The sequence below is a fragment of the Notamacropus eugenii genome, chromosome 4 (genome assembly GCF_028372415.1).
Source record: "Notamacropus eugenii isolate mMacEug1 chromosome 4, mMacEug1.pri_v2, whole genome shotgun sequence".
Taxonomy (NCBI): Eukaryota; Metazoa; Chordata; class Mammalia; order Diprotodontia; family Macropodidae; genus Notamacropus; species Notamacropus eugenii.
Window position 1 is genome coordinate 3,683,811 of NC_092875.1, and position 24,344 is coordinate 3,708,154.

The 24,344-nt window shown below is 42.8% G+C and overlaps 1 protein-coding gene across 2 annotated transcripts in view; it reads right to left on the minus strand.

Annotated features, from left to right (window-relative positions):
* LOC140498838 (uncharacterized) overlaps positions 1–23,131 on the minus strand; it is a 32,540-nt gene extending 9,409 nt beyond the window's left edge. The window contains exons 1-4 of one of the 2 annotated variants that reach the window (XM_072599622.1): positions 19,953–23,131; positions 19,594–19,656; positions 5,678–5,804; positions 5,070–5,162 (exon numbers count right to left, since the gene is read on the minus strand). In XM_072599622.1, the coding sequence (XP_072455723.1) occupies positions 5,070–5,162; positions 5,678–5,804; positions 19,594–19,629 (256 nt within the window). In that variant the 5' untranslated portion in view covers positions 19,630–19,656; positions 19,953–23,131. The remainder of the gene's footprint in view (positions 1–5,069; positions 5,163–5,677; positions 5,805–19,593; positions 19,657–19,952) is intronic. The other variant, XM_072599623.1, reaches the window with a different exon arrangement.
* Between the last annotated feature and the right edge of the window lie 1,213 nt (positions 23,132–24,344).

Sequence of the window (24,344 nt, forward strand, 5' to 3'; positions counted from 1 at the left end):
GAACCTCTTTTGCCAATTGAGTTAGGCTAGTTTTCAAGGTGTTAATTTCTTCAACATTTTTTTGGTTCTCCTTTAGCAGGGAGCTGATCTGCTTTTCATGCTTCTCTTTTATCCCTCTCATTTCTCTTCCCAGTTTTTCCTCCACCTCTCTAACTTGATTTTCAAAATTCCTCTTGAGCTCTTCCATGGCCCGAGCCCATTGAGTGGGCTGGGACACAGAATCCTTGATTTCTGTGTCTTTGCCTGATGGTAAGCATTGTTCTTCCTCGTCAGAAAGGAAGGGAGGAAGTGTCTTTTCTCCGAGAAAGTACCCTTCAATAGTTTTATTTCTTTTCCCTTTTCTGGGCATTCTCCCCAGCCAGTGGCTTGACCTCTGAATATTCTCCTCACACCCACCTCGCCTCCTGGTCCTCCCAGCCAGCGTTTGGGGACTGAGATTCAAATGCTGCTTCCCGCCTTAGGGCTTTTGGCGGGGGCAGGGCTGCTATTCAGGGTGAGAATTAAGTTCAGATGGTCAGGTCGGGGCAGGGCTGCCTCTCAGGCACAGTTCCCTCAGGGGGTTTATGCACAGACCTTCCACAATGGATCCAGGCTCCCGCCCGCTTGGGGAGCCCCTGTCTGCAGCTGCCTCTGAGCTTCTATCTCCCGGGGGAGCCCGAGCCATGGGGGCACCCCACTCCCCTCTCGACCCGCCAAAGAGACTCTCTCACTGACTCTCGTCACCTGTGGGTGGGGGGGCTTGTACGGCCGCTGGAGATCCCGTCTCTGAAGCCTGCTCGGATCTGTACCTCTTGGAGCCGCGGCCGCAGGGCTGGGCTCCGCGTCTGCAGCGCGATGGACCTTTTGTGAGAGGTTTGCAGGTCCCTCTGTGGGTGGAGGGACCTGCGTGGCCGCTGGAGATCCCGTCCCCGTAGCCCACTCGGATCTTTTCCTCACGGTGTTGCGGCTGCTGCAGGGCTGCACTCAGCTCCCAGTCCCGGCGCCCAGTCCACAGCGCGAAGGACCCCCCGTGAGAGGTTTGCAGGTCTCTCCGGAACAGAAATCTCCCTCGCTCCAATATTCCGTGGCCTCTGGGTGCAGAATTCACCGTGAGTTGGTCCCCTCTAGCCGTTCTGTGGGTTGTGGGTTCGGAGCTATGTGTATGTGCGTCTTTCTACTCCGCCATCTTGGCTCTGCCCCCTATTATGTTATTTTAAATGAAATTCAAACTGCATGAGGCATAAGAAAGATTTAGGGTTTTAGATGCAATCCTCTTTTTCCATCCTTTCCAGTATATGGAAATGCTCATGATTTGCATTTTCCATTTAAGAAGGTGCCTGGGGTGGTCACCTCTTCATTTCCTACTCAGCTGCATTTACTTCTCTGGACTTTCCTTATGCTTGCTGGTACCTCATGATACTGCAAGATCACATCAACATGGACACTCGCTTCTCTCCTCAGTACCCCCTGCCTTTGGGGCCCTTCCTCCTTCTAACTGATGAGGGTGAAAACTCTTCCCAGATCCTCCATTACAAAAAGGTACCCAGGGCAACCATCTCTTCATTTCCCACCTGGCTAGCTGCACTTTTCTGGACTTCCTTAGGCTTCCTCCCCCTCCTCCTCTCTTTTCAGCTTCTTTTTATGACCTGTCTCTCCCCCATTAGATTGTGAGCTCCTTAAGGGAAAGGGCTGTTTTTTGCCTTTCTTTTTATCCCTAGTCTTTAGCACAGTTCCTTGTACATAGTAGCCACTTAATAAACGCTTACGGACTTTTAAAACAGAACAGGAAAACTACACTTGACTTGCATTAATAATTTGATTCTTCAAAAGTTGGAAGTATCAACAAGGGGAAATGCTCCTCTATATGTGGTTCTCCCCAACAAGGCAGAACTGATTGCTAGGGCGTAAATAATGGGAACAATGGGAAGAAGGAATATTCCAACTTCCAAGTCATACTATTCCTGGCTTCCATACTGCCTAGACTTCGCAAAAGCAGATTTCAGGGACTGGGTAGGATAGGAAGGGTTAAAGATAGAAAACTCTGAAAATGACCTTCTCCAGACACAAAGGGAACAACTTGGAAGTAGAAAGAGGAGAGCTGTCTAAAGAGGCCTGGAGCTCACCCATCAACCTTGGTTTTTAAATGACACCAAAAAGGGAAAAAGCCAAAGTAAACTGAAAGAAGACAAAACATAAAAACGCGGCAGCAGCTGAAAGGAACGCTATGTCAATACTTTTGATTTTTAATTTAAGTTCCAAACTCTCTCCTTCTCTTCTCCCTTACCCTTACTGGAGAAGGCTACCATCTGATGCAGATATATACCTACATAAAACCATATGACATCCTTCTAGTGGTCAGTCCTTTCTCTGGAGGTGGCTAACATTGTTCTTCCTGGGTCTTTCGTAGTTGGTTTGAGTATTTAGAATCCTCAGAATAACTTACTCTTTCACAGCTATTCTTTGAATAATATCGTCATTACTTTATACAACATTCTTTTGGTTCTGTCCATACAGCTAATTCGCTGAATGCACTGAAACTGCTGACAAAAGCTATGCAAACAAGAAATATGTTTCTTTAAAAGCTACAGTGGGAAAAAGAAAATCAGAAAAGACAGATTTGCTGTTCAGTCTGCATGGGAAGAATGTAAAATCGGTCAACTACTATTCTGCCTCCACTCTGTCTACCAAAGTGAATGAACTTTGGGCTAGAAAGGCCAGAATAAGAGTAATTAATGGGGAATTGATACCTAAGAGACATAAGGATGTCCTAAGAGAACTCTGAGTTGTTACCCCTGCTGAATTCAAGTCACCTGGGCCAGAAAAATCACTCCTCAGGTAACAAAAGAACCAGCAGATGTGCTTACTGCGCCATAAACAATGACTTCTGAAATGTGCTAAATGGGTGGTAATTTTGTAAAGATTCATCCACTTATTGGTTGTTTTCCTTTATGCTCCAAAAAGACCAAAAGGACATCACTATGTCAGGGTCAAAGTACAAGTGTGTATGGCTGATCAGACCAAGATAACTTTGAAAGACTCTAATCCAGGTTGGGCACAAACAGTCCATAGGAATATCTGGATTAGATCTGTTTTTAAATTTGTGCATCTCACATTTCTTTTAAGCTGCTGCAATTCTGCTTTGCTCAAGAGTATAGTGCCCTCTTTGATGAACGCACACCATGCTGGGAAGTCCTGTCCCATGTCTCACAATCAATACCAAAGTTCTTCAGAGAGACCTTGAGAGTGTCTTTGTATTGCTTCTTCTGACCTTCATGTGAGTGACTGTCTTGTGTGAATTCTCTCTAAAAGTCTTTTGGGCAAATGTATATTTGGCATTCAAATGCAGCCAGCCCATTGAAATTGACTGTCTGCAGTAGGATTTGAGTGCTTGGCAGTTCAGGTCAGAGAAGTGTTCCAGTCTGTTGATATTAAGTGCCTTGGAGCTGCCATTTTTGCTGAATTCGAATGTTAACTTGGAGAGGATAAGTCTTGGATCAGTCCAGCACTCTGTACCACACATCATCTCTGTTACTCTCACATCTTGTCAGCTTCTTTTTCTTACAATGATATACTCTATTAAATGCCAATATTTTCTGGGAGGGTGTATCCAGTTTTATTGGATAATGCATATACAGGATAATAATATATATTATAGTTTTATTTTATTTAGGTAAACAAAAGACAGCATGGGGGATGAGGTCATGAGACACACAAGTCTTCAGTAGTAAAGGACTGCACTGATATTTTCAACTGTTTCTTCAAAGGACTCCATGCCATGTCTAGTGGTCTGTGCCTATTCTCACACTAGAGTCACCCAGAATTAGAAGCTTGTCCCCTTCCAGCACGTTGATGATGCGGATTTCCTGATCTTCATAAAAATTTTCTTTGACTTCATCAGGGTTTATCATGGTGGGAATATATACACGGATGAAGGTGGTGTGGTGCTTTTCTCTAAGTGGCATTCGCATTGCCATTCACTTGTTTTGGGAGGCATACAAACTTGTTGAAATCAGTTTTGACTTCAGAATACATGCCCAACTGCATGGCATCCCCCATCATGGTGGCCACTCTAGAAAAATGTGTATCTAGCTATGACTTCAGTAAGCTGGCCTTCATTTGTCAGCCTGGTTTTACTCAGGGCTGTTGCTGGGATGTGATACCTACTGAGTTCTCTCACAACAAGAGCCATTCCTCTTTCAAGTCTTCTGGATTTCATGTTGTCTATCAGCATGCACACATTCCACATACCAATGGTGAATGGAATTATCTTTACCAAAGTTTTTGTTTCCCAACCATCTCCTGGTTTGCCAGGCTCCCTGTCTGATATTAAGGATGCTGTTCATTTGTGCATGTTCATTTCTGGGCAGTTCAGTAAAGAAGTGTCCAGAGGTGGGAAAGCAGAAGGTTGGAGGACCTTAAGTTCCTGACATCAAAAAACTCAATGAAGCAACTGGGAGTGTTTAGTCGGAATAGAAGACCTGGGCCAGGGACAACACCATGTTGTTGGGTTTGTGGAAGGTTGACACACTAGAGAGAAATGAATTCAACTAGTTCTGTTTGGTCCCGGGGCAAAACTAGAAGCAATGGGTAGCTGTTGGAAAGAGGTAAATCAAGGCTTAACATTACACAAAACTACCCAACAATTACAACCATCTTCTAGGGAGGGCAGGTATGAGAGGCCTGGGATAAGCCCAGATGAGTATGGAGAGGCTGGTCACCACAAGGCTGATCACTTGGTCATGAACTAGCAGCTATAAAAAAAGAAACTACACACAGGCTCTCCTCCTCTGCAGCCCCCTTCTACTTGTGAAAAGAAAGCATCAGGAAAAGGGGCAGAAAGGGAGGAGAGGAAGTTGTATCCCCTGTTTAGGCATCCCCTTGTCTGACACTGGAGGGACATTAGAAGGGGAGAGATGTCAGTACCCTGAGATATGGGCATCAAGATGAGTCTCCAAGAGGCAGCCAAGGCCATACAATCTCAGTTCTTCTCCCCAAACCCAGGCAGCCAAGAGAAGACATCCACGTTCAAAGTTTTACTAGCGCTTTCCTAGACTGACAAAGTGAACAATTGTTTACAGAGACCCACTCACCTGAACATCTGCTTCTCTGGATCTCTCCTGGTGTCCAGGGTTCTTTCCTTCGCTCCAACTGGGAGATCACATCTGGCTTGGAAACTGCAAGTCCTATTCATTGGAAAAGGGAAATTATTGGGAACAGAGCCATTCTAGAATTTAATTTTACTTCCCCCCTCACCCCACTTTTTGGGGAAGAACATATTAGTTAAGGCCCAAACAGTGACTTTGGAAACAGGCTACCAGGATATTTAAGAGAGTGGGAAGATGGGTCACATGGTAGACTAGATGTCAGAGAAAAGACATTTCCTATTTCCTGTGATTTGTTCAGAGGTGGGAGCTCTTCATGGGTTCAACTAATGGACCCTGCATTACAGGGGACGGAGAGTGGAAAGACTCATCAATAAATCCAGAAGCCGGTTTCAACCAGCATAAAGCAAAACATCTCACAATTATCCCATCTCTTAGAAAAGGGTTAATGATCTCAGGTCTCTGCAATCCCAACAATGCTTGTCTGACACTAAAGAGAACCCTCAACATTTACTAAGGCAGATCCCACTGCCCCCATCCACATCCCCACCATCCCAACAGGCAGAATCTGAATCACTGCAGGAAGTTGTCTTTACCCAAGTGGACCAGATTCCCATAGTTTTCTAACATCACATCTCTGTATAACTCCTTCTGAAAAGGGGTTAGGTGCTGCCACTCTGTCCTGGTGAATTCCACAGCAATATCCTTGAATGTCACCGATTCCTGAAAGAGAGAATAAATTTGTTCTTAATCATGGACTAGCCCTCAGAATTGGATGAAAAGAGTAGGGTAGTGCCCTGGAATTGGAGGGTGTGGTTCTGAAGAATATTGATTCTAGTGTGTTTCATGTCAATTGTATGAGTAATTACTGTATGACAGAAATGTTCTAGATTTTGAACTATACAACTAATAGGTGTGAAATGTTTCCTGTCAAACACTGTTAAATGGTAGGGGAGATACAAGGGTTAGGATTGGGATTTTATATTCATATGAGTGAGACAACAGTTGCCCTTTCTCTTTTCAAATTTCAATTTTTAGTTTTCAACATTCACTTCAGTAAAATTTTGAGTTCTAAATTTTCTCCCCCACTTCCCCTCCCCAAGACAGCAAGCAATCTGATATAGGCTCTACTTATACATTCGTATTCAACATATTTTCACATTAATCATGTAAAGAAGAACTGGAGCCAATGGGAGGAACCACAAGAAAGAAGAAACAAAACAAAACACCAACAACAAAGAAATCAAATGGTCTGCTTTGATCTCCTTTCAGACTCCAAGTTCTTTCTCTGGATGTGGACAGCATTTTCCATCATGAGTCTTTGGGAGTTGTCAGATCCTTGCATTTCTGAGAAGAGTTAAGTCTATCAAAGTTAGTTATTGTACAATGTGGCTATTCCTGTGTACAATATTCTGGTTCTGCTCACTTCACTCAGCATCAACTCATAAGTCTTTCCAGGTTTTTCTCAAGTCCTCCTGCTTATCATTTCTTATAGCACAATTGTATTCCATTACATTCATATACCACAATTTGTTCGGCCATTTCCCAGCTGATGGGCATCCCCTCAATTTCCCAATTCTTGGCCACCACCAAAGAGCTGCTATAAATATTTTTGTACATGTGGGTCCTGTTCCCATTTGTATGATCTCTTTGGGATACAGCCCTAGACGTGCTGGGTCAAAGAGTATGCACATTTTTATAGCCCTTTGGGCATACTTCAAAATTACTCTCCAGAATGGTTGGACCAGTTCACAACTCTACCAACAATGCATTAGTGTTCCAGTTTTCTCACATCTTCTCCAACATTTATCATTTTCTTGTTTTGTCATGTTAGCCAATCTGATAGGTGTGATGTGGTAACTCCGAGTTGTTTTGATTTGTATTTCTCTAATCAAGAGTGATTTATAGCATTTTTTCATAACTACAGATACCTTTAATTTCTTTCTCTGAAAATTGCCTGTTCATATCCTTTGACCATTTATCAATTGAGTAATGACTTGTATTCTTATAAATTTGACACAGTTCTCTATATATTTCAGAAATGAGGTCTATATCAGAGACACTGCTTGGAAAAATTCTTTCCCAGTTTTCTGTTTCCCTCCTAATTTTGGTTGCATTGGCTTTGTTTGTACAAAACCTTTTCAATTCAATATAATCAAAATTATCTGTTTTGCATTTCATAATGTTCTCTATCTCTTGTTTGGTCATAAATTCTTCCCTTCTGCATAAATCTGATAGGGAAACTATTCCTTGTCCTTTTTTGCTTATAGCATCAGCCTTTCTGTTTAAATTGTGGACTCATTTTTACTTTGTCTTGGTTTGTGGTGTAAGATGTTGGCCCATGCCTAGTTTCTGCCATATTATTTTCTAGTTTTCCCAGCAGTTTTTGTGAAATAGTGATTTCTTATCCCAGAAGCTGGAGTCTTTGGGTTTCTTGAGCAGCACATTACTCTAGTCATTGACTAACAGTTGCCCTTTTTGCTCTGCAGAGGGCATAACTCAGGACAATTCGGTTATATGGGGTGTAAAATGACTCATTTCATCCTCAATTTACATATGACAAAGCTCAATCCAGAAAAAGCTAGATGGGAACAATATGGGCCACAACCCATAAGCACTTAAGGGCTGATTCACATGTGATACACACCATTGGGAGGGGCTTGGCTATCAATACAAAGAAAGACATAGCCCCTGTATTTATGGAACCAGTATTCCAACAGGGGAAAGAACATTTACCCGTAGGAGTAAACACAAAATATATGCAAAGTAACTAAAAAATATAATTGGAGGTTGGGGCGGGAAGATCCTGAAAGACATCATGTTTCAGGTGGGAAATGAGCTGAGATCTGAAGGAAGCTGGGGATTCTAAGAGGTGGAGATGCAGAGAAGTGGACTCACATGGCTAATAAGAACCAGAAACAAGCCTGGAATTGTGGTCCTGCCTCTTTGCCTAAATCATGTTGCCTATTGCTTGACAGCTCAAGTTCATGCAAATGAGCCATCTCACCAATGTAGCGCAAATGACAAGACACTAATACCTCTCCCATTTTACTCCAAAGAGCATCATGGACACACTAAGTGATGGAGGTGGGAATAAAAATGGGGTGGCTCCTGAACTTGAGTATGGAACTATTTCCTGGAGACCAACTTATGTAGCAATAGTTTGCTTTGGTTTCCATTCCCAACCAGCCCAATTCAATGTTGGTTGTGTTGTCCATTTAGGTCTTACCTTGATTTTCCGAATACCCATTTTACAAACTGGCTTTTTTGAATTAAGTTCCAACCCTGATGACAGCTCTCCTTCCTACATTTTTCCACCAACTCCAATCTCAAACCCTTTTCCCTCTCCCTCCTCCACTTAATCCTTAAACTAGCTCAAGAACTAGAAAAGATTGGGGAAAAAAAATGTTGAATGTTCTACATATTTTTTTCTCTGAACAATATTTTTTTTACTGACTTATATGGGAAATTATTGTGAAGAACTATAAGAGTAAAAAATATCCATCAGGTATTTTTTGTTCTCTGATTTTAGATTAGAAGGGAAGGAAATGGGTAATATGTCATTTGTCAATTGGACATTGCAGAGTTTTATTATCCACTCAAAATTCTAACCTGTCAGTACCTTATACTTTATTCAGTGGGACTTTCTGCAAATAGTGGAGTGATCATGACTAAATCTAGCCCCAAGGACACACCCAAAAACAATGTCAAAAGTATTAATTTACAATAAACACAAACTAGGGGAAAGGAAATTACATTTAAAAATGAAAAATCAGCAGAACACCTAAAGAAGTGAATGATTAAAAACCAGGTCCAATATTTCTAGAGAAACCTCTAGAAAAAAGGAACAAAAGTGGGGCAATAACAACTCCACCCCTGGAAGAGATAATAGTGATAGGTTAAGAACCTTCCTGGCATTTACAATCACGCTGCTGTTTGTCCTTCATGCTCAAAGAAGACCAAGAGGGCATTAACATGGCAGGGTCAACATGCAGTGCATCTGGCTAAGGCTGATCATACCAATATGAGTTCTACTACAGGTCAGGCACAAATAGTCTTTATGACCATTTGGGAAGGAGATGTCTCTAAATCTGTGCATCTCACATTTCTTTTGGGCTACTGCAATTCTGTTTTGTTCATGGAGTACAGTGCCTTCTTTGATGTGAGCCTACCATGCTGGGGCAACTAGGTGGCACAGTGGATAAAGAGCTCAACCTGAAGGCAGGAAGACTCTTCTTCTTGTGTTCAAATCTGGCCTCAGGTACTTATTAGCTGTGTGACCCTGGGCAATTCACTTAACCCTGTTTGCCTCAGTTTCCTCATCTGCAAAATGAACTGGAGAAGGAAATGGCAAACCACTTTAGTATCTTTACCAAGAAAACTCCAAATGGGGTCATGAAAAATCAACACAACTGAAACAGCTGAAAGTAATTAAGTAAATAATGCCATGCTGGATGACCCTGTGCCCATGTCTCCCCTGTCTCACAATCAATACCAAAGTTCCTGAGAGAGACTTTGAGGGTGCCCTGGTATCACTTCTTCTGACTACAATGTGAGTGCCTGCCTTGTGTGAGTTCTCTGTAAAAGTCTTTTAGGTAAATGGATGTTTGGCATTCAAAGATGTCCAGTACATCAGAGCTGTGCTCTCTGCAGGGGAGTCTGAATGTCTGACAGTTCGGCTCAAGAAATGACCTCAGTATCTGGTACCTCATCTTCCCAGGTGATCTTCAGTACCATCCTAAGACAAATGAAATGGAAGCAGTTCAATTTTGCTGGTATGGTGTTACGCCCAGGTTTCACAGGCGGACAGCAAAGAGGTCAGCTCAACAGCTCTGTAGACCTTCAGTTTTGTAGGCAGCCTAATACCTCTTCTCTCCCACACATTCTTTCGGAGCCTCTCAAACACTGAGCCAGATCTGGCAATAAGTGCATCAACCTCATCTTCTATGTGGACATCCCTGGAAAGAGCAGTGAATGACTTTGGTGTCCTCATTTCTGATCAAGCTCTAAGCACTCTGCAGTGCCTGCTTCTGCTGCCAGGGAAGTCTTCTTATGCTTAGAGTACATACCTCACTAACTCAATGACAGGATTTGAGGCCCCTCAGTTACCATCAACTTGGTTTAGCTGTCTAAGGAGATCATTTTACTGGGGTGTGACCACTGCAAATGTTATGGCTTCTTGGAGCCTGATGAGAGTTGGGTGACAAGTGGATACCAAAAGTGAATGAGCAGCCCTGAAAAGGGCTCAGTAGCCCTCCCACCAGAGGTGCCACTCCTCCCTGAGCACTCCATATATCCATCACAATCATGTAAGAAACACATATAAGTTTGGAACAACGATTTCTGATGGGAGATGTAAAGGAAACAAAGATGACAGCTGGACTATCACCAACATATCTGGCCCTGGATGCCCAAAATTTCTTGTTGGCAGACATTCAACCAGACTCAAATTCACTATCTGCCTAGCCCAATAACCTGGGAAGGAGAGAGCAGGAAGTTTCAGGGGACTGGGTAGATGTGCTGTCAACAAAATCTACACAATTTCAACTGATGTAGGAAAGGTCTTCCACAAGATACCAGTTCTTCCTTATTCTAAGATATTAAAAAGCAGTAAAATAAAATTACTTTCCCTTAAAATAATTAAAAACATTACTGTCTCCAAAAGCTAAGTGTAACAGAAACGCTAAAAACGATCCCAATAATAGCCCATTGAGTAAATTTTTATTTTGAAAGAGCACTAGAAAAGATAGCTATAGCACTCTGACTTGAGAAAGAAAGGCCAAGAAGAAACAAAATGATATCTGCAAAAGGGAGAGTAGTTTTTGTGGTTGTTCAGTCATTTCAGCCATATTTGACTCTCTGTGACTCCACTGGGGGTTTTCTTGACAAGAATACTGAAGTGGTTTGCCATTTCCTTCTCCAGCTCATGTTACAGATGAGGAACCTGAGGCAGAGTTAAGTGACTTGCCCAGAATCACAGCTAATAAGTGTATGAGGCCAAATTTGAACTCAAGATGAATCTTCCCGATTCCAGGTCTGGCACTCTAACGACTGCACCAACTAGCTGCCCAAGGGGTAGTTTTCCAGAGAACGAATAAAACAGATTTTCCAGGAAATAGCTTCAGTAATAAAAGGTTAAATCATTCGTCCAGGGCCACACAGCTAACGTCTGATACTGGATCTAAATTCAGGTCTTCATGACCTTAGGTCCAGTGCTCTCTCTCTAGTTACCAGATGCATAAAGTAAAAGTAGCAGGACACAAAATAAAACTACAAAAATCATCAGTATTTCTATATAGCAATAACAAAAATCTGGAGGAAATAAAAGAGATTTTATTCAAGATGATAAAATGCATAAATATTAGGAAGACACTACACCAAAACACATACAAGACTTGTTTACACAAAGACAAAACACTTTCTGAAGAAACAAAAAACATGAAATAATTGGTAGGTTACTGTGATCATGACAGGGCTACATTAATGTAATGAAAATGACCCTACTCCCTAAGTCATTTACATATTTAGTGCTTATCAAGGTATTACTTTACAGAGACAAAATTACAAAAATTTGGGAAGTGAAAAAAATGACTTCCAAATTAGTATCGATAACTTATTTTATTTTGATTGTAGGATTAAGTTTCCCTCCTTTAGAAGAGCTAACTAACAGTTAAGCTAGCATAAATATTCTTTTATGCCTAAATTATCTATACATTTAGTGAATACATATATTGATAAGATTTGATAACAGATAAGTTAGAATGAGAAAGATATTTTTGTAGGAATAAAATATTCATCGGATTAAGTTAGACATTGTAGGATTCTTTCCCCCTTCTTATTCTGAAATTTATTTTTTAAAGTTTTATTAATGTGTGAATTTTTATATCAGTTATCCCCATATATACTCTTCTCTCTGCCCCTCACCAGGGGCCATCATTTGTAATTAAAAAAAAAAATCAGTTAAGCAAAACCAATGACAATCATTTGAGAAAGTGTGCCATGCTCCATACCCATGGTTCCCCTACCTTTTCTTTTTAATTTTTTTTCTTTTAGACCAATACTAAAACTTAAATATATAATAAGAAAAGAAAAAGAAACATTATAAACTTAAATATAAAATAAGAAAAACGTGCCCAGCAGAATGTAGGCGAGGATTCAGAATATAGAGCGATAACTTATCATTTCAAGAACTCCTAGATATTAAATACTGTGTGTCACGTTGAAAGTGGTCCATGTTTTCTCTGCTTCTTTGACCTGAGATGGGGACAGGAGGGAAAAAGACCAAAAGCAAGGGAATATAGATCAAGAGAAAGATTAGTCCTAAGACAAAGGAATTCTAACCAATGAGAGTGAAAGGGTGACATCATCAGCAAATTAGAGAAGCAAGGAAATTACCCAGTTAAATCTGTGGAGGGGGGAAAAATTCATGTTGGTAAAGACTGTTAAGGGGTCCCCTGAACTTGTCTTTTTGAGTTGCCATATGTTCCAGAAACACTGGACTTAGAGCATGTCAGAGGCTCTGAACGTGTCGAGGATGAAGTCCTCTGCCCCACAAAGCCGACATGATTTGCTGTTTGCATCCCAAACTGGACTCTCTCTGTGTCCCTCGGAGTCAAGATAGGCATTAGTCTGTTTGTGCCAGACTGGGAAACCTGCTTGTGAATGGGAATCCTATTGAAACGCAGACCATCCTAGCTTCATAGTCTGGAAGTTCCCAGGGGAAGTGGCTTTTGCCAATGCTTTGCTCCTCCCATTTGGGAGGGGTTTTGTCCTTTTTCTACCTTTACTACACTTTTTCTCTCCCATGTCACACCTCTTTAGTGGAGTTCTGCATTTCCTCCTCCTCCCTTTGTCCTGATATCATAAATATGGAAACTTATGTATGAATTGTGAACTCTTTGGGTTCCACATGCATATGTATTTCTCTTATAATAAATATAGTTTGCACATAAATTTTGTGAAAGTTCTGACTGTCTATCGACAATGTCCAAACAAGAGAATACTACATAAAATGGACATGTGAAAGATTAAACATAACATTATACATAAGATTAAAAAGTTTTTGCACAAATAAATCCAATGACGCTAAAAAAGAAACAAGTAAATAAGAGAAAAATCTTTGCAGAAAGTATCTCTGATGTGATGTTCAAAAAGTACGAGAGACATAGTTTCTGGGTAACGTAATCATTTTATTAATAAGGTTAGCATGGTATTAATAAAAGAGGTCAGTGGCAGTCTTGAATGTCAAAGATCCCTCATGGTAGTGGGCTCACAATTTGCATGCTTTTGGAAAAGTGGGTGTTCCTGAGGAGGACAATCAACTCTGATTGGCTAACAATTAATGAAAGAATGAATATTACAATGAAAGGTGGGCTATATTACAATGAGGGTCTTGGGGCACATGACACTGAGTACCCAAATCTTGGTCAGAGACTTCTCAATTTCCCTATCACCTGTCAGACAAAAAGGAGAATCCACACTTTCCCAGACCTGAGTAAAGCCAATGAGCAGGAATCCACCCATTTGCCTAAACTTAGAATTTCTTGTACTGTCTTTCATTAGATCTTAGCCTGGGTAAGTCTCTGAGAAAGATTTCCCACACTGGTTAATTTTTGGAGGAGGAAGGAGAAAAGGGAGAAAATCTTGGTTCTGATTCAATAATTAGTTAGTAAAACAATAGAGAAATAATAATTTCTTTCATTAGGGACTCAGTTTTGAGATGTATTGGGAAACCATTCAAACAGCTACTTTCCAAGCATGTTTGGCCTTCTTTGCCAAAGAAGACTGACCATTCCATCAGAGAAATGATGACATGACTTGCACTTGACTTTGTTTTGAGTGAGGGAGGGCTGTGTAGGTCACCAGCCTCACTTCTCCTCCAGAGCCATCTGAATCCAGTGACCAGATATTCATCACGATGACCAGAGATGACCCAGGATGACGCAACTGGGGTTAAGTGACTTGGCCAAGGTCAGACAGTTAATGAATGTCAAGTGTCTGAGGTGAGATTTGAACTCAGGTCCTCCTGACTCCTGCACTGGTGCTCTATCCACTGCACCACCTCCTCGGAACTGTGGTGGTAGGAACCCCATCTGCTGAGGGGAGCTGGGTAGTGGTGTCCAGCTGCCTTTTCTCCCGAAAGACAGAGAGACTTGAGAGTGAGAAGAAAGGAACCCCTCTTCCCCTCGGGGGGGCTTTCTTCTTCTTTTGCTGGTTTTGGGTTGCTCATTTCTTTCTTACTTTCAAAGTGATAAATAGTCAAAGGAAAGGAGAAGGCAGTTTACAGGTTCTACTATCCCCTATAATTCTAGTGCCTCATTTCTATTAATTATTCCCTATTTATCTTGCATGTAGCCTGCTTTGTATATAGTTGCTTGCATGTTGTCTCCCCAGTTAGATTGTGAGCTATTTGTGGTGGGCTGTGTTTTGCTTTCTTTTTTATCCCCAGTGCTCAGCACAGTACCTGGCACACAGGTGATGACTGATAAACATTTCATACCCAATGGACTGGCAATGTTGAAAAAAACAGCAAATATTGACTGGCTGTGGAAAGCTAGGCATATTAATGCACTGTTGGTGGACTTGTAAATGGTGCAGCCATTTTGGAAAGATATATGGAAGTATGTCCGCAAAAACTCTAAAAGTTATTAAACCCCTTAATCTAGTGTTATCACTACTAGTTCCATACCCCAAAGAGAACAAAGAAATAGGAAAAGAACCCATATGTACAAAAATATTTGCAGCAGCTATTTTTGTGGTGGCAAAAAACTAGAAAAGTTAAGGGGTGATCATCAACTGGGGAAAAGCTGAACAAGATATGGTATAGGAATGTGATGGTATATTACTGGGCTATAAGAAATGATGAAAGGGATGGTTTCAGAGAAACCTGGGAAGGCTTGGATGAACTGAGACAGAATGAAGTCAGTAAAACAATGGGAAGAATTTATAAGATAATAATGACATATGAACAACTCTTAAAGACAACACAGTGAACTTTCTATGAATTCCAGAGGATTCACGATAAAACATACTACCCATTTCCGAACAGAGAGCTGATGAATTCAGTGTATAGATGGAAACATTCCTTTTTTGGCCATGGCTACTGTGGGATTTCTTTGTTTGTTTGACTATACATTTGTATAACAAGGGTATTGTTTTTTTTTGGTTTCTCACTGGAGGAAGTGGATGAGGTGAATAAATTATTCTTTCAAAAACTTTTGATACTAGTAACCTGTGTAGGAAGGCCCAAGGAGTTGAAGTGGATCAAACTGTTGCGATCACCATCAGGCAAAAGCAGTCAGGCTCTTGGGATGACATCCACACAAAGGATGAGTCAATGACAAGAGTTTTTACCACTAGGCTTTCAAAAATTTTTCTTGCTGGAAAAGGCAAAAAGCCTTGGGTTTAAATGCTACAAGGAAAAAATATTAATCTCACTAATGCTGTGAGAATGTAAAAAACAAAACAAAACAAAAAATCAACCAAAGAAATCACTGGGAAAATTATTACAAATTGAAACAAATAAGATTTCTACTGGGAAATAAGTATGTATCAGTGCAAAAACAAAGGAGGAAAAGCAATCAGAGTAGGGTATCTTACACTGAAAGAAGAAAACAAATTAACAACACGATCTAAAAGAACAAAACCTAATTTGAACAATTATCATCTTGAATGTTATGGAGCTGAATTTACCAAAATGAACACTGAAAAAGAAAATGAATGAGAAAACAAGAGTCAAACACTGCGCTGCTTAAAAGAACCCTAAACAAAGCACAGGGTTTCATACAAATTCAAAGTGAAGGAAAGACTGGAATTAATCCTGTTCTGAATTAACCTGATCCACACAAACAGCAGGTGCAACCCTGATTTCAGGGAGGGACCAGAGTGAGAGAGCTATCACAGAAGGCAGACCAAGCAAAACTAGATCAAGACCCTCCTGAATCAATTGATCAGTCCATGTGCACTGATGAAGCATCTGCCGCATATCAGGGAGTTTGCTAAGAAGCCAAAAACCCAAACAGTCCTTACCTGTGAGGAGCTTACACCCCAACAGACAAGGCAGCCCACAAACAAATGTGCACACAAGACTCATACAAACCAGATAAAGGGCAACCTTGGATCAGAAAAGGGCAACAGGTGGGGATGGAGGAGGGAGGAGGAGTCAGCCAGGGTCTCCTGTAGCAGTAGGTGCTTTAGCTAAGTTTTGAAGGAAGCTGGGAATTCTGAGAAGAAGAGGAACAGAAGGAGAATAGTGTGAGGAGGAAAGACAATGTGTGCCAAGTCAAAGAAACTGAAGTGGGTCACTGTGAGGGAGGATCCACGGGACCACAGGCCAGGGACAGGACCAACTGGGAAGAAGACCAGAGTAGTAGGAAGGGGCCTGAATGAGAAAAGCTTTAAATGTCAGAAGATCTGTAACTCCTGGAGTCTACTGACTGGGCAAGTGCAATTCATGGTCAGTCTGTGTGTCTGGAAAATCATTATTGACCCAGCGCAGCCCAGGAAGCGTGGAGTGCACCCTGATTTGGCAGGGACAGGACCCTGAACAGGCTTCAGGGAGCCACCAGGAGCAGCAGTTCCCAGATTGCTCAATTCACAAATGCCACAGACAGCTTCCAAGGTTAGTGGGAGGACTGCTTCACCCAGGGGAGGGAAGCACTGTCTGGACTCCCACCCCTGGCAGCAGCCACTGCAGCAGCAGCTTCCATTTTTCGAGCCCTCCCCTTGAGCCACTGGGGGAACTGAGCAGCTGATCTGAATCTCAGCCCTGAGTGGCAGCTCTGGGGGACCTATGCCTAAAGCCTCTGGGGGAATTGAGTGGATGATTTGAATCTCAGCCCTGAGAAGGGCCCTGACAAAGAAATAAAAATTCAAGTAACTGGCTGGGAAAATGCCCCCAAAAGGGAAAAAGAATAAGACAGGAGAAGATTATTTTCTTGGTAAGCAGGTATTTTCTTCCATCCTTTTGGATGAGGAGGAACAATTTAGGTCTTCAGAGGAAGACCTAAAAATCAAGGCTTCTACATGTAAAACTAAAACCTCCAAAATAAATATGCAATGGTCTCAGGCCATGAAAGAGCTCAAAGAGGATTCTGAAAATCAAGTAAGAGAGGTGGAGGAAAAATTGGGAAGAAAATTGAGAGCGATGCAATAAAATCACAAAAAGTGAGTCAACAGCTTGCTAAAGGAGACCCAAAAAAATGCTGAAGAAAATAACACCTTTAAAAATAGGCTAACTCAACTGACAAAAGAGGTCCAAAAAGTGAAATTAGAGAAGAATGCTGTAAAAAGCAGAATTAGCCAAATGGAAAAAGAGGTTCAAAAGCTCACTGAAGAAAATAGTTCTTTAAAAATTAAAATGGAACAGATGGAAGCTAATGACTTTATGAGAAACCAAGAGATTACAAAACAAAACCAAAAGAATGAAAAAAATGGAAGATAATGTGGAATATCTCATTGGAAAAACAACTGACATGGAAAATAGATCCAGGAGAGACAATTTAAAAATTATGGGACTACCTGAAAGCCATGATCAAAAAAAGAGCCTAGGCATCATCTTTCATGAAATTATCAAGGAAAACTGCCCTGATATTCTAGAACCAGAGGGCAAAATAAATATTGAAAGAATCTACCAATTATCTCCTGAAAGAGACCCAAAAAGAGAAACTCCTAGGAATATTGTAGTCAAATTCCTGCATTCCCAGGTCAAGGAGAAAATATTGCAAACAGCTAGAAAGAAAAAATTCAAGTATTGTGGAAATACAATCAGGATAACATAGCACCTGGCAGCTTCTGCATTAAGGGAAGGAAGGGCTTGGAATATGATATTCCAGAAGTTAAAAGAACTAGGATTAAAACCAAGAATCACCTACCCAGCAAAACTGAGTATAATACTTCAGGGGAAAAAATGGTCATTCAATGATATAGAGGAACTTCAAGCATTCTTGATGAAAAGACCAGACCTGAAAAGAAAATTTTACTTTCAAACACAAGAATCAAGAGAAGCATGAAAAGGTAAACTGCAAAGAGAAGTCATAAGGGACTTTACTAAAGTTGAACTGTTTACATCCCTACATGGAAAGACAATATTTGTAACTCTTGAGACTTTTCTCAGTATTTGGGTAGTTGAAGGGATTATACACATAGACACACACACATATCCATACATATATAATATATACATGTATGTATATATTATATATGTATATATGTGTGTGTATATATGGGTATATGTGTGTGTATAAATATATATATATAGAAAGAGAGCACAGGATGAGTTGAATAAGAAGAGATGATATCTAAAAAAAAAATTAAGGGGAGAGAGAGGAATATATTGGGAGGAGAAAGGGAGAAATGGAATGTGGCAAATTATTTCTCATAAAAGAGGAAAGAATAAGCTTATCCAATGGAGCAGAAAAGGGAAGATGTGAAAGGGGAAAAGTGAAGCTCACTCTCTTCACATTTGGCTTAAGGAGAGAATAACACGCTCACTCAATTTGGTATGAAAATATACCTTACACTACAGGAAAGTAGGGGAGAAGGGGACAAGTGGGGTGAGGGGGGATGATAGGAGGGAGGAATTAGAAGTAAACGCTTTTGGGGGACAAGGTCAAAAGAGAAAATAGAATAAATGGGGGGCAGGAAAGGATGGAGGGAAATATAGTTAGTCTTACACAACATGACTGTTATGGAAGTCTTTTGCATAACTACACACATATAGTCTATATTTTATTGCTTCCCTTCTCAGTGGGGATGAATGGGGAGGGAGGAAGGGAGAGAAGTTGGAACTCAAAGTTTTAGGAACGAATGTTGAGAAATGTTTTTGCATACAACTGGAAAATAAGAAATACAGTTAATGGGGTATAGAACTCTGTCTTGCCCTACAAGAAAAGAGAGAAGATGGGGATAAGGGAAGGGAGGGGTGTGATAGAAGGGAGGGCAGACTGGGGAAAGGGGTAATCACAATGCATGGCATTATGGGGTGGGGGAGGGGAGAGATGGGGAGAAAATTTGGAACTCAAAATTTTGTGGAAATGAATGTTGAAAACGAAAAATAAATAAATAAACATTTAAAATAAAAAAAATAAATCACTATTTAATGCACTGAATTATTATGTCAACTAAGGTCTTTCGGGAAATATGAAAGAGGTGAAAAAAAAAAGACACTAACTCTAGGTAATCTTAAGATCTCTGTCGGACTTGAGGAATCCCAAGGAGAGTTACAGGAGGAGATTGTGGATTTAAATAAAATATTGAGAAAAAACTATTCCACAGACTCAGAGACTTTTTCTCCGGCTGTCACTGCACTCACACAGACTGCTCAGCGGTCAGGAAACCAAAGCCAAACAGGGCAGAAAGACAGATCTTAGACACCAAAACAGGATAAAAAGCGTGACTAATGGTACAGATGATGAAGAGACGCGGCCCAAGCCACAGGGACGGAGACGATCAAGCTCTTCTCACAGAAAATGGATATAAGGGGACGAGGGATGGCGGGGAGGCTGCCACTCACCTGGGGGGCCCTGGCGGGCAGCAGCACGGGGGCCATGCTTCCCTTTCAGGTCCGAAGGCAGAGCTGCGGAGGAAGGGGGGCCGTGAGGGAGACCCGGGCCGGCCCTGGGGCCCCCCGCTGAGCTAAGGGGCCGTCTGGAGATCAATGACATTAACTAACCAGCGCCAGGAACGGGCAAGGCTGGCCCTGATGGGAATGTGCTGCGTGCAGGGTGGGACCCCCGGGGTTGGGGGAGCCCTCAGAGGGGAAGTGGGGGGGCGGCCCCCCGGCCCCCTTGGGTCTGCCCGGCTCCTCGGCCCCCGCCCCTCTGCTGCCCCCCCCGCACCCCTGGGTCCACGCGTGTCCGCACACACACGCACACAGGGCACGAGCTCCGACCCGGGGCCGCTGAGGAAGGTGAGGGACGCGGGGAGGACCAGGGGCTTGGCCGGGGTCCCACCAGCTCTTGTCCGGCACCCCTGAGACAGCGCTGTGAGGCCGGGCACACAGTAGGGGCCGCATGAATGCTTCTGGGGGGGTGAACCCCCGCAGGCTGAGCCAGGGAAGGGTGCGGGACCGCGGCACCGGGGAGCCAGGGCAGGTGCCTCTGAATAGAGAACTGGGAACTGCCAGGAGGGAGCCGCGCACTGCGCACGCGCGGCGCTGGCTCCGCCTCCTCCCGACCCCGCCCCTTTCCCCCGGAAGCACCGAACGCAGGCGCCCCGCCGCTCGCTCCTCCCGGTCTGGGCCCCTGCCCCGACTCCGGCCTCACCCTTCCCGGGGGAGCGGAGCTCGGGCCCTGGCAGCGGCGGCGGCTGCGGAGGAGGCTGAAATCGGAGTGCAGTCGGCACGGTTCCGAACGCGCACCCCAAACAGCAGGTAGAACCCCACGAAAATGCGGAAGTGATGTGTTACCAGGCCGTCTTAGTCCCGCCTGTTCCGGCCGCGCCTCTCGGCTTTCCACCAATCCCCTGAAGGCTCCTCTCTGCTGAGCCCGCTTCTCTCCGTTTCCATAGTTACCGCGGGGAGCCTCGCTGTGGAGCGACTCCGGAAGCTGCAGAGGCCTCTGGGAAATGGAGTTTTTCTGCCTCCTCGCGGTCTCCCCTTTGAGCTGGCTAAGGACAGATTGGAACATTCAAGTCCCAGAGCCGCTCCGGGTGGTTAAGGAGGAGAACAGGCGGTTTCCAGAGGAGGAAACCCAAGCCACCCTTTGCCCTAGGAAATGGTGTTAAATCACAACTCATCAGGGAAATGCCAGTGAGGACAACTCTGACTGGCTCACCCGACATAAAGAACATTGCCTGGGCTGGAGGGGCTGTCCTGCGCTGATGGGGGAGCTGAGACCTGGACCAGTCCTAATGGGAGGAAAGTTGGAGCCCTGCCCCGCAGGCGGGCGGGTCGGCATCGAATCTGCCCCCAGGGCGATCAAAGGAAGCAGAAAAGCCCGGACCTCTGTGCCCACAATCAGAGCAGCTCTTTCCTGGTGGCAAAGACTTGGAGGTTGACAGGGCAATGAAGGCTGACCAAAGGGACGGGCTCCTGTTGTTGCATGCTGCACAACACAGCACGCTTGAGGGCTGCTAGCGCAGGTTCACAGACAGGAGAGACACTAAAAAGGGCTAACAATCTTACTTTATTCTAGTCTGGTTTCTCTGATAATGAGAGCCCAAACTCCTACAGCATTCCTTAATCACCCTTCTCACAGGGGCTGGTGAGAAGCAGGGGCAACTGCCCCTACATCTCCATGGGGTCAATCAAGACAGGCACAACTTGTACTCCTCCTAAATCCCCTCGAGCCTCAATGGGGGCCAGTTGAGGCAAACACGGATTCCCCCCAAGCCTTGATGGGAGCTGATCAAGGCATGCACAGCATTCCAGCTTGTGCACTCAATCCTCAGGGTTCCCCCAAGACTCAATGGGGGCCAGTTGAGGCACATACAACATTTGTGCATTCAGCCCTAAAGGTTTCCCCATTCACGGTCTAGTGACTACTTACTTTATAGCCCAACAGACAAAGAAGGCGTATTGCCAGCAACAGCCTCACAAGTTTACATCACCTCATTCCTGTATCAGCTGCAGTGGATGTTTATGCTATTAACCATTATATAACTACGTGCAAGTGTGGTCGAGATGTTTTGAACCATAGCTGTGGGAACTCGTATCTAATACTTGAGAACTGTTGATTGTTATGACTATATAGATCCTGGGAAACTGAACTCTGAGAAATAACAAAAATTCACTTTACACACACTAAAATTCACCTTACTTACACTAAAATTCTCCTTACATACACTAGCTAAAGCCAGTAAGCTGGAATGTCAGGAGACTTTCAGTGTGGCATTGTCTACCAGCAGTTGACGGTCATTCACAATTCAGGAAGCAACATTATACATTGTATGAACAAAAGAAAAAGAAGTATTCATTAAAATGCAGGTGGGTATACAAAGAAAAATAATATGCTTGGTAAAGGAAAATGTTTTTGCTAGAGGGGATAGAGGAGGGAGTTATGTAGTATAGCTAGTTTCAATAAATCAAAGAGAATTGTCCATTACACCAGACAAGGCAGGAGAACATTTTAAGGACTTTGACATCCTCCACCTTCTGCAGTTAAGTCTTTTTGTACTGACAAGAGAAGGAAAAAAGCCACTAAAGGATACCAGCTGCTGCAACTTGCAGTTCTTGGGGGGCCACATCTAGCAACACAGCTGATACAGAACAAGACGGAGTCAGTTATGTTCTGCCCCAAATTCACTCTCAACACTATTGCTGTAAATATGATGAAGGGCATGGTTTCAGAGAATCCTAGGAAGACTTGTGTGAACGGATGCTGAGAGAATGATCAGAAGGAGGACAACAACTTATATAATTACATCATAAAGAAAAACAATTTTGAAGACTTTTATAGGCTGATTAAAAATGAAATGAGCAAACTAGGAGAGCTTTTGATACTATAACAGCCACACTGGTACTTGAGATTTTTGAAATATATTGTTTGATGTTGAATTACAAATTATAGGACTCCAATATGAAATCACTTAGATAAAATGGTCCTGACCATAAAAATATAAATAATAAGACAGCTCAACTGTTGACTCATTCTGACCCTGGGTCAAGCAGTTAATTGATCAAAGTTCCCGAATAGATAAGCCTTCAAGAGCTTGGATCCATACTCATTCCTGGCTTGTTTGATTGCAAACTCAAACCCTCACCTAATTTCTGATCCCAATAAAGAAACTTCTCCCCACCTGAGTATGGTATTGATCAGTGACTTAGAAACTTCCCCACCACAACTGGGTGTGACTAGGAATCCCACATCACATCCTGATTACCTGATTACCCATTTTTAAGGTATAAAAAAAAATTCTCTGCTCACTCCCCTTATCCCCTACCCATACATACAGTGTCTACTTCCACTGAGATCTTTTGCCACAGCACATATCTCCATCTCCCTCAGGCTGGGTGAGTTCCTTTGCGTCCGTGGACCAAACCTCTGTCTGCATTGCATATATGTATGCTTTTTTTGCTAATGTGGAATAATAATAAAGCTCATATTGTGCTAGCTTCCTAAGTACCTATTTCCTATAAATCCCTGAACCTAGTTCTTTGCCCTAACCTGAGCAGTGAGGCCGAATATGGCAACCACTATAAAGAAAACTGCAGGAATTCATGATCGATACGATCGCCATCCGTGATTCCAAAGGACTGATGATGATGATGATGGTACCTAGGATTTACATAGCAATTTAAACTTTGTGGAGCACTTGACAAACACTTTCTCATTTTATTCTGACAACAACCTAGAAGGAAGGTGCTATCATCATTCTCTTTTAAAAGATGAAGAAAGTGAGGCAGACAAGGGTTGCAATTTGCCCAGGGTTACAGAGCTAATAAGTTTTGAACTCAGATCTTCCTGTTTCCAGGTTCAACTTTGTATCCACTGTGGCGCCACCTAGCTGCCAGAAATAGTATTGATGGGGTGCTTGGGTGCCTGTGCTTGGACCCCAATTCTAAAATCACATTTCTCCCTAAAATCACATTTCTCTCTAGCTTCAAAACACTATCCCAGGTAGTTTCTCCCCAGTCTAAGGACAACCTGCCCTAGCAAAAACCATCATCTCTCTTCCTGATACAATAGGAACTATAGAATTCATTAGTTTAAACCAGCTGTGTACTGGCTGAATGGGTTGTGTACTGGGTCATAAAGACATTTACTACTCACTGATCAATCGTACATATACTCCCTTACATTTACTTGTCTAACAAGACATTGATGGGAGCAACCTGGCTATTAGTTAGTCAGTCCTGACCGTTAGTTGACTTAGCAACATTTCAGGCCTAAAACTACCATGTAGTCCCACCTTGGGCTATTTCCCTATGAACTCTGTGTAAACTTGTTGTTGTTGTGTTCATCCTTCATTTTTGAAAAGGATCATGACATCAGAGCAATGATGACATGACTTGCACTTGACTTTGTTTTGAGGGATGGAGGGCTGTGCAGGTCACCAGCCTCACTCTCTCCTCCTGAGCCATCTGGATCCAGTGACCAGATATTCATCAGGATAACTGGAGATGGCCCAGGATGCAGTGGGAGACCTTGACCTTTTAGGGTAAGGCCTTTTCAGGTACTCACTTAAAGTGAGGTAATGCCCATTCAGTGAATAGGCATCTTTAGAAGGTAGTCATGGGGATGGCCCCTTTAATAGGAAAGAAAAATAAAGAGATACATCACTCTGGGAGGGGCAGGAGCCTCAGGGTTGATGTCAATAGTAATG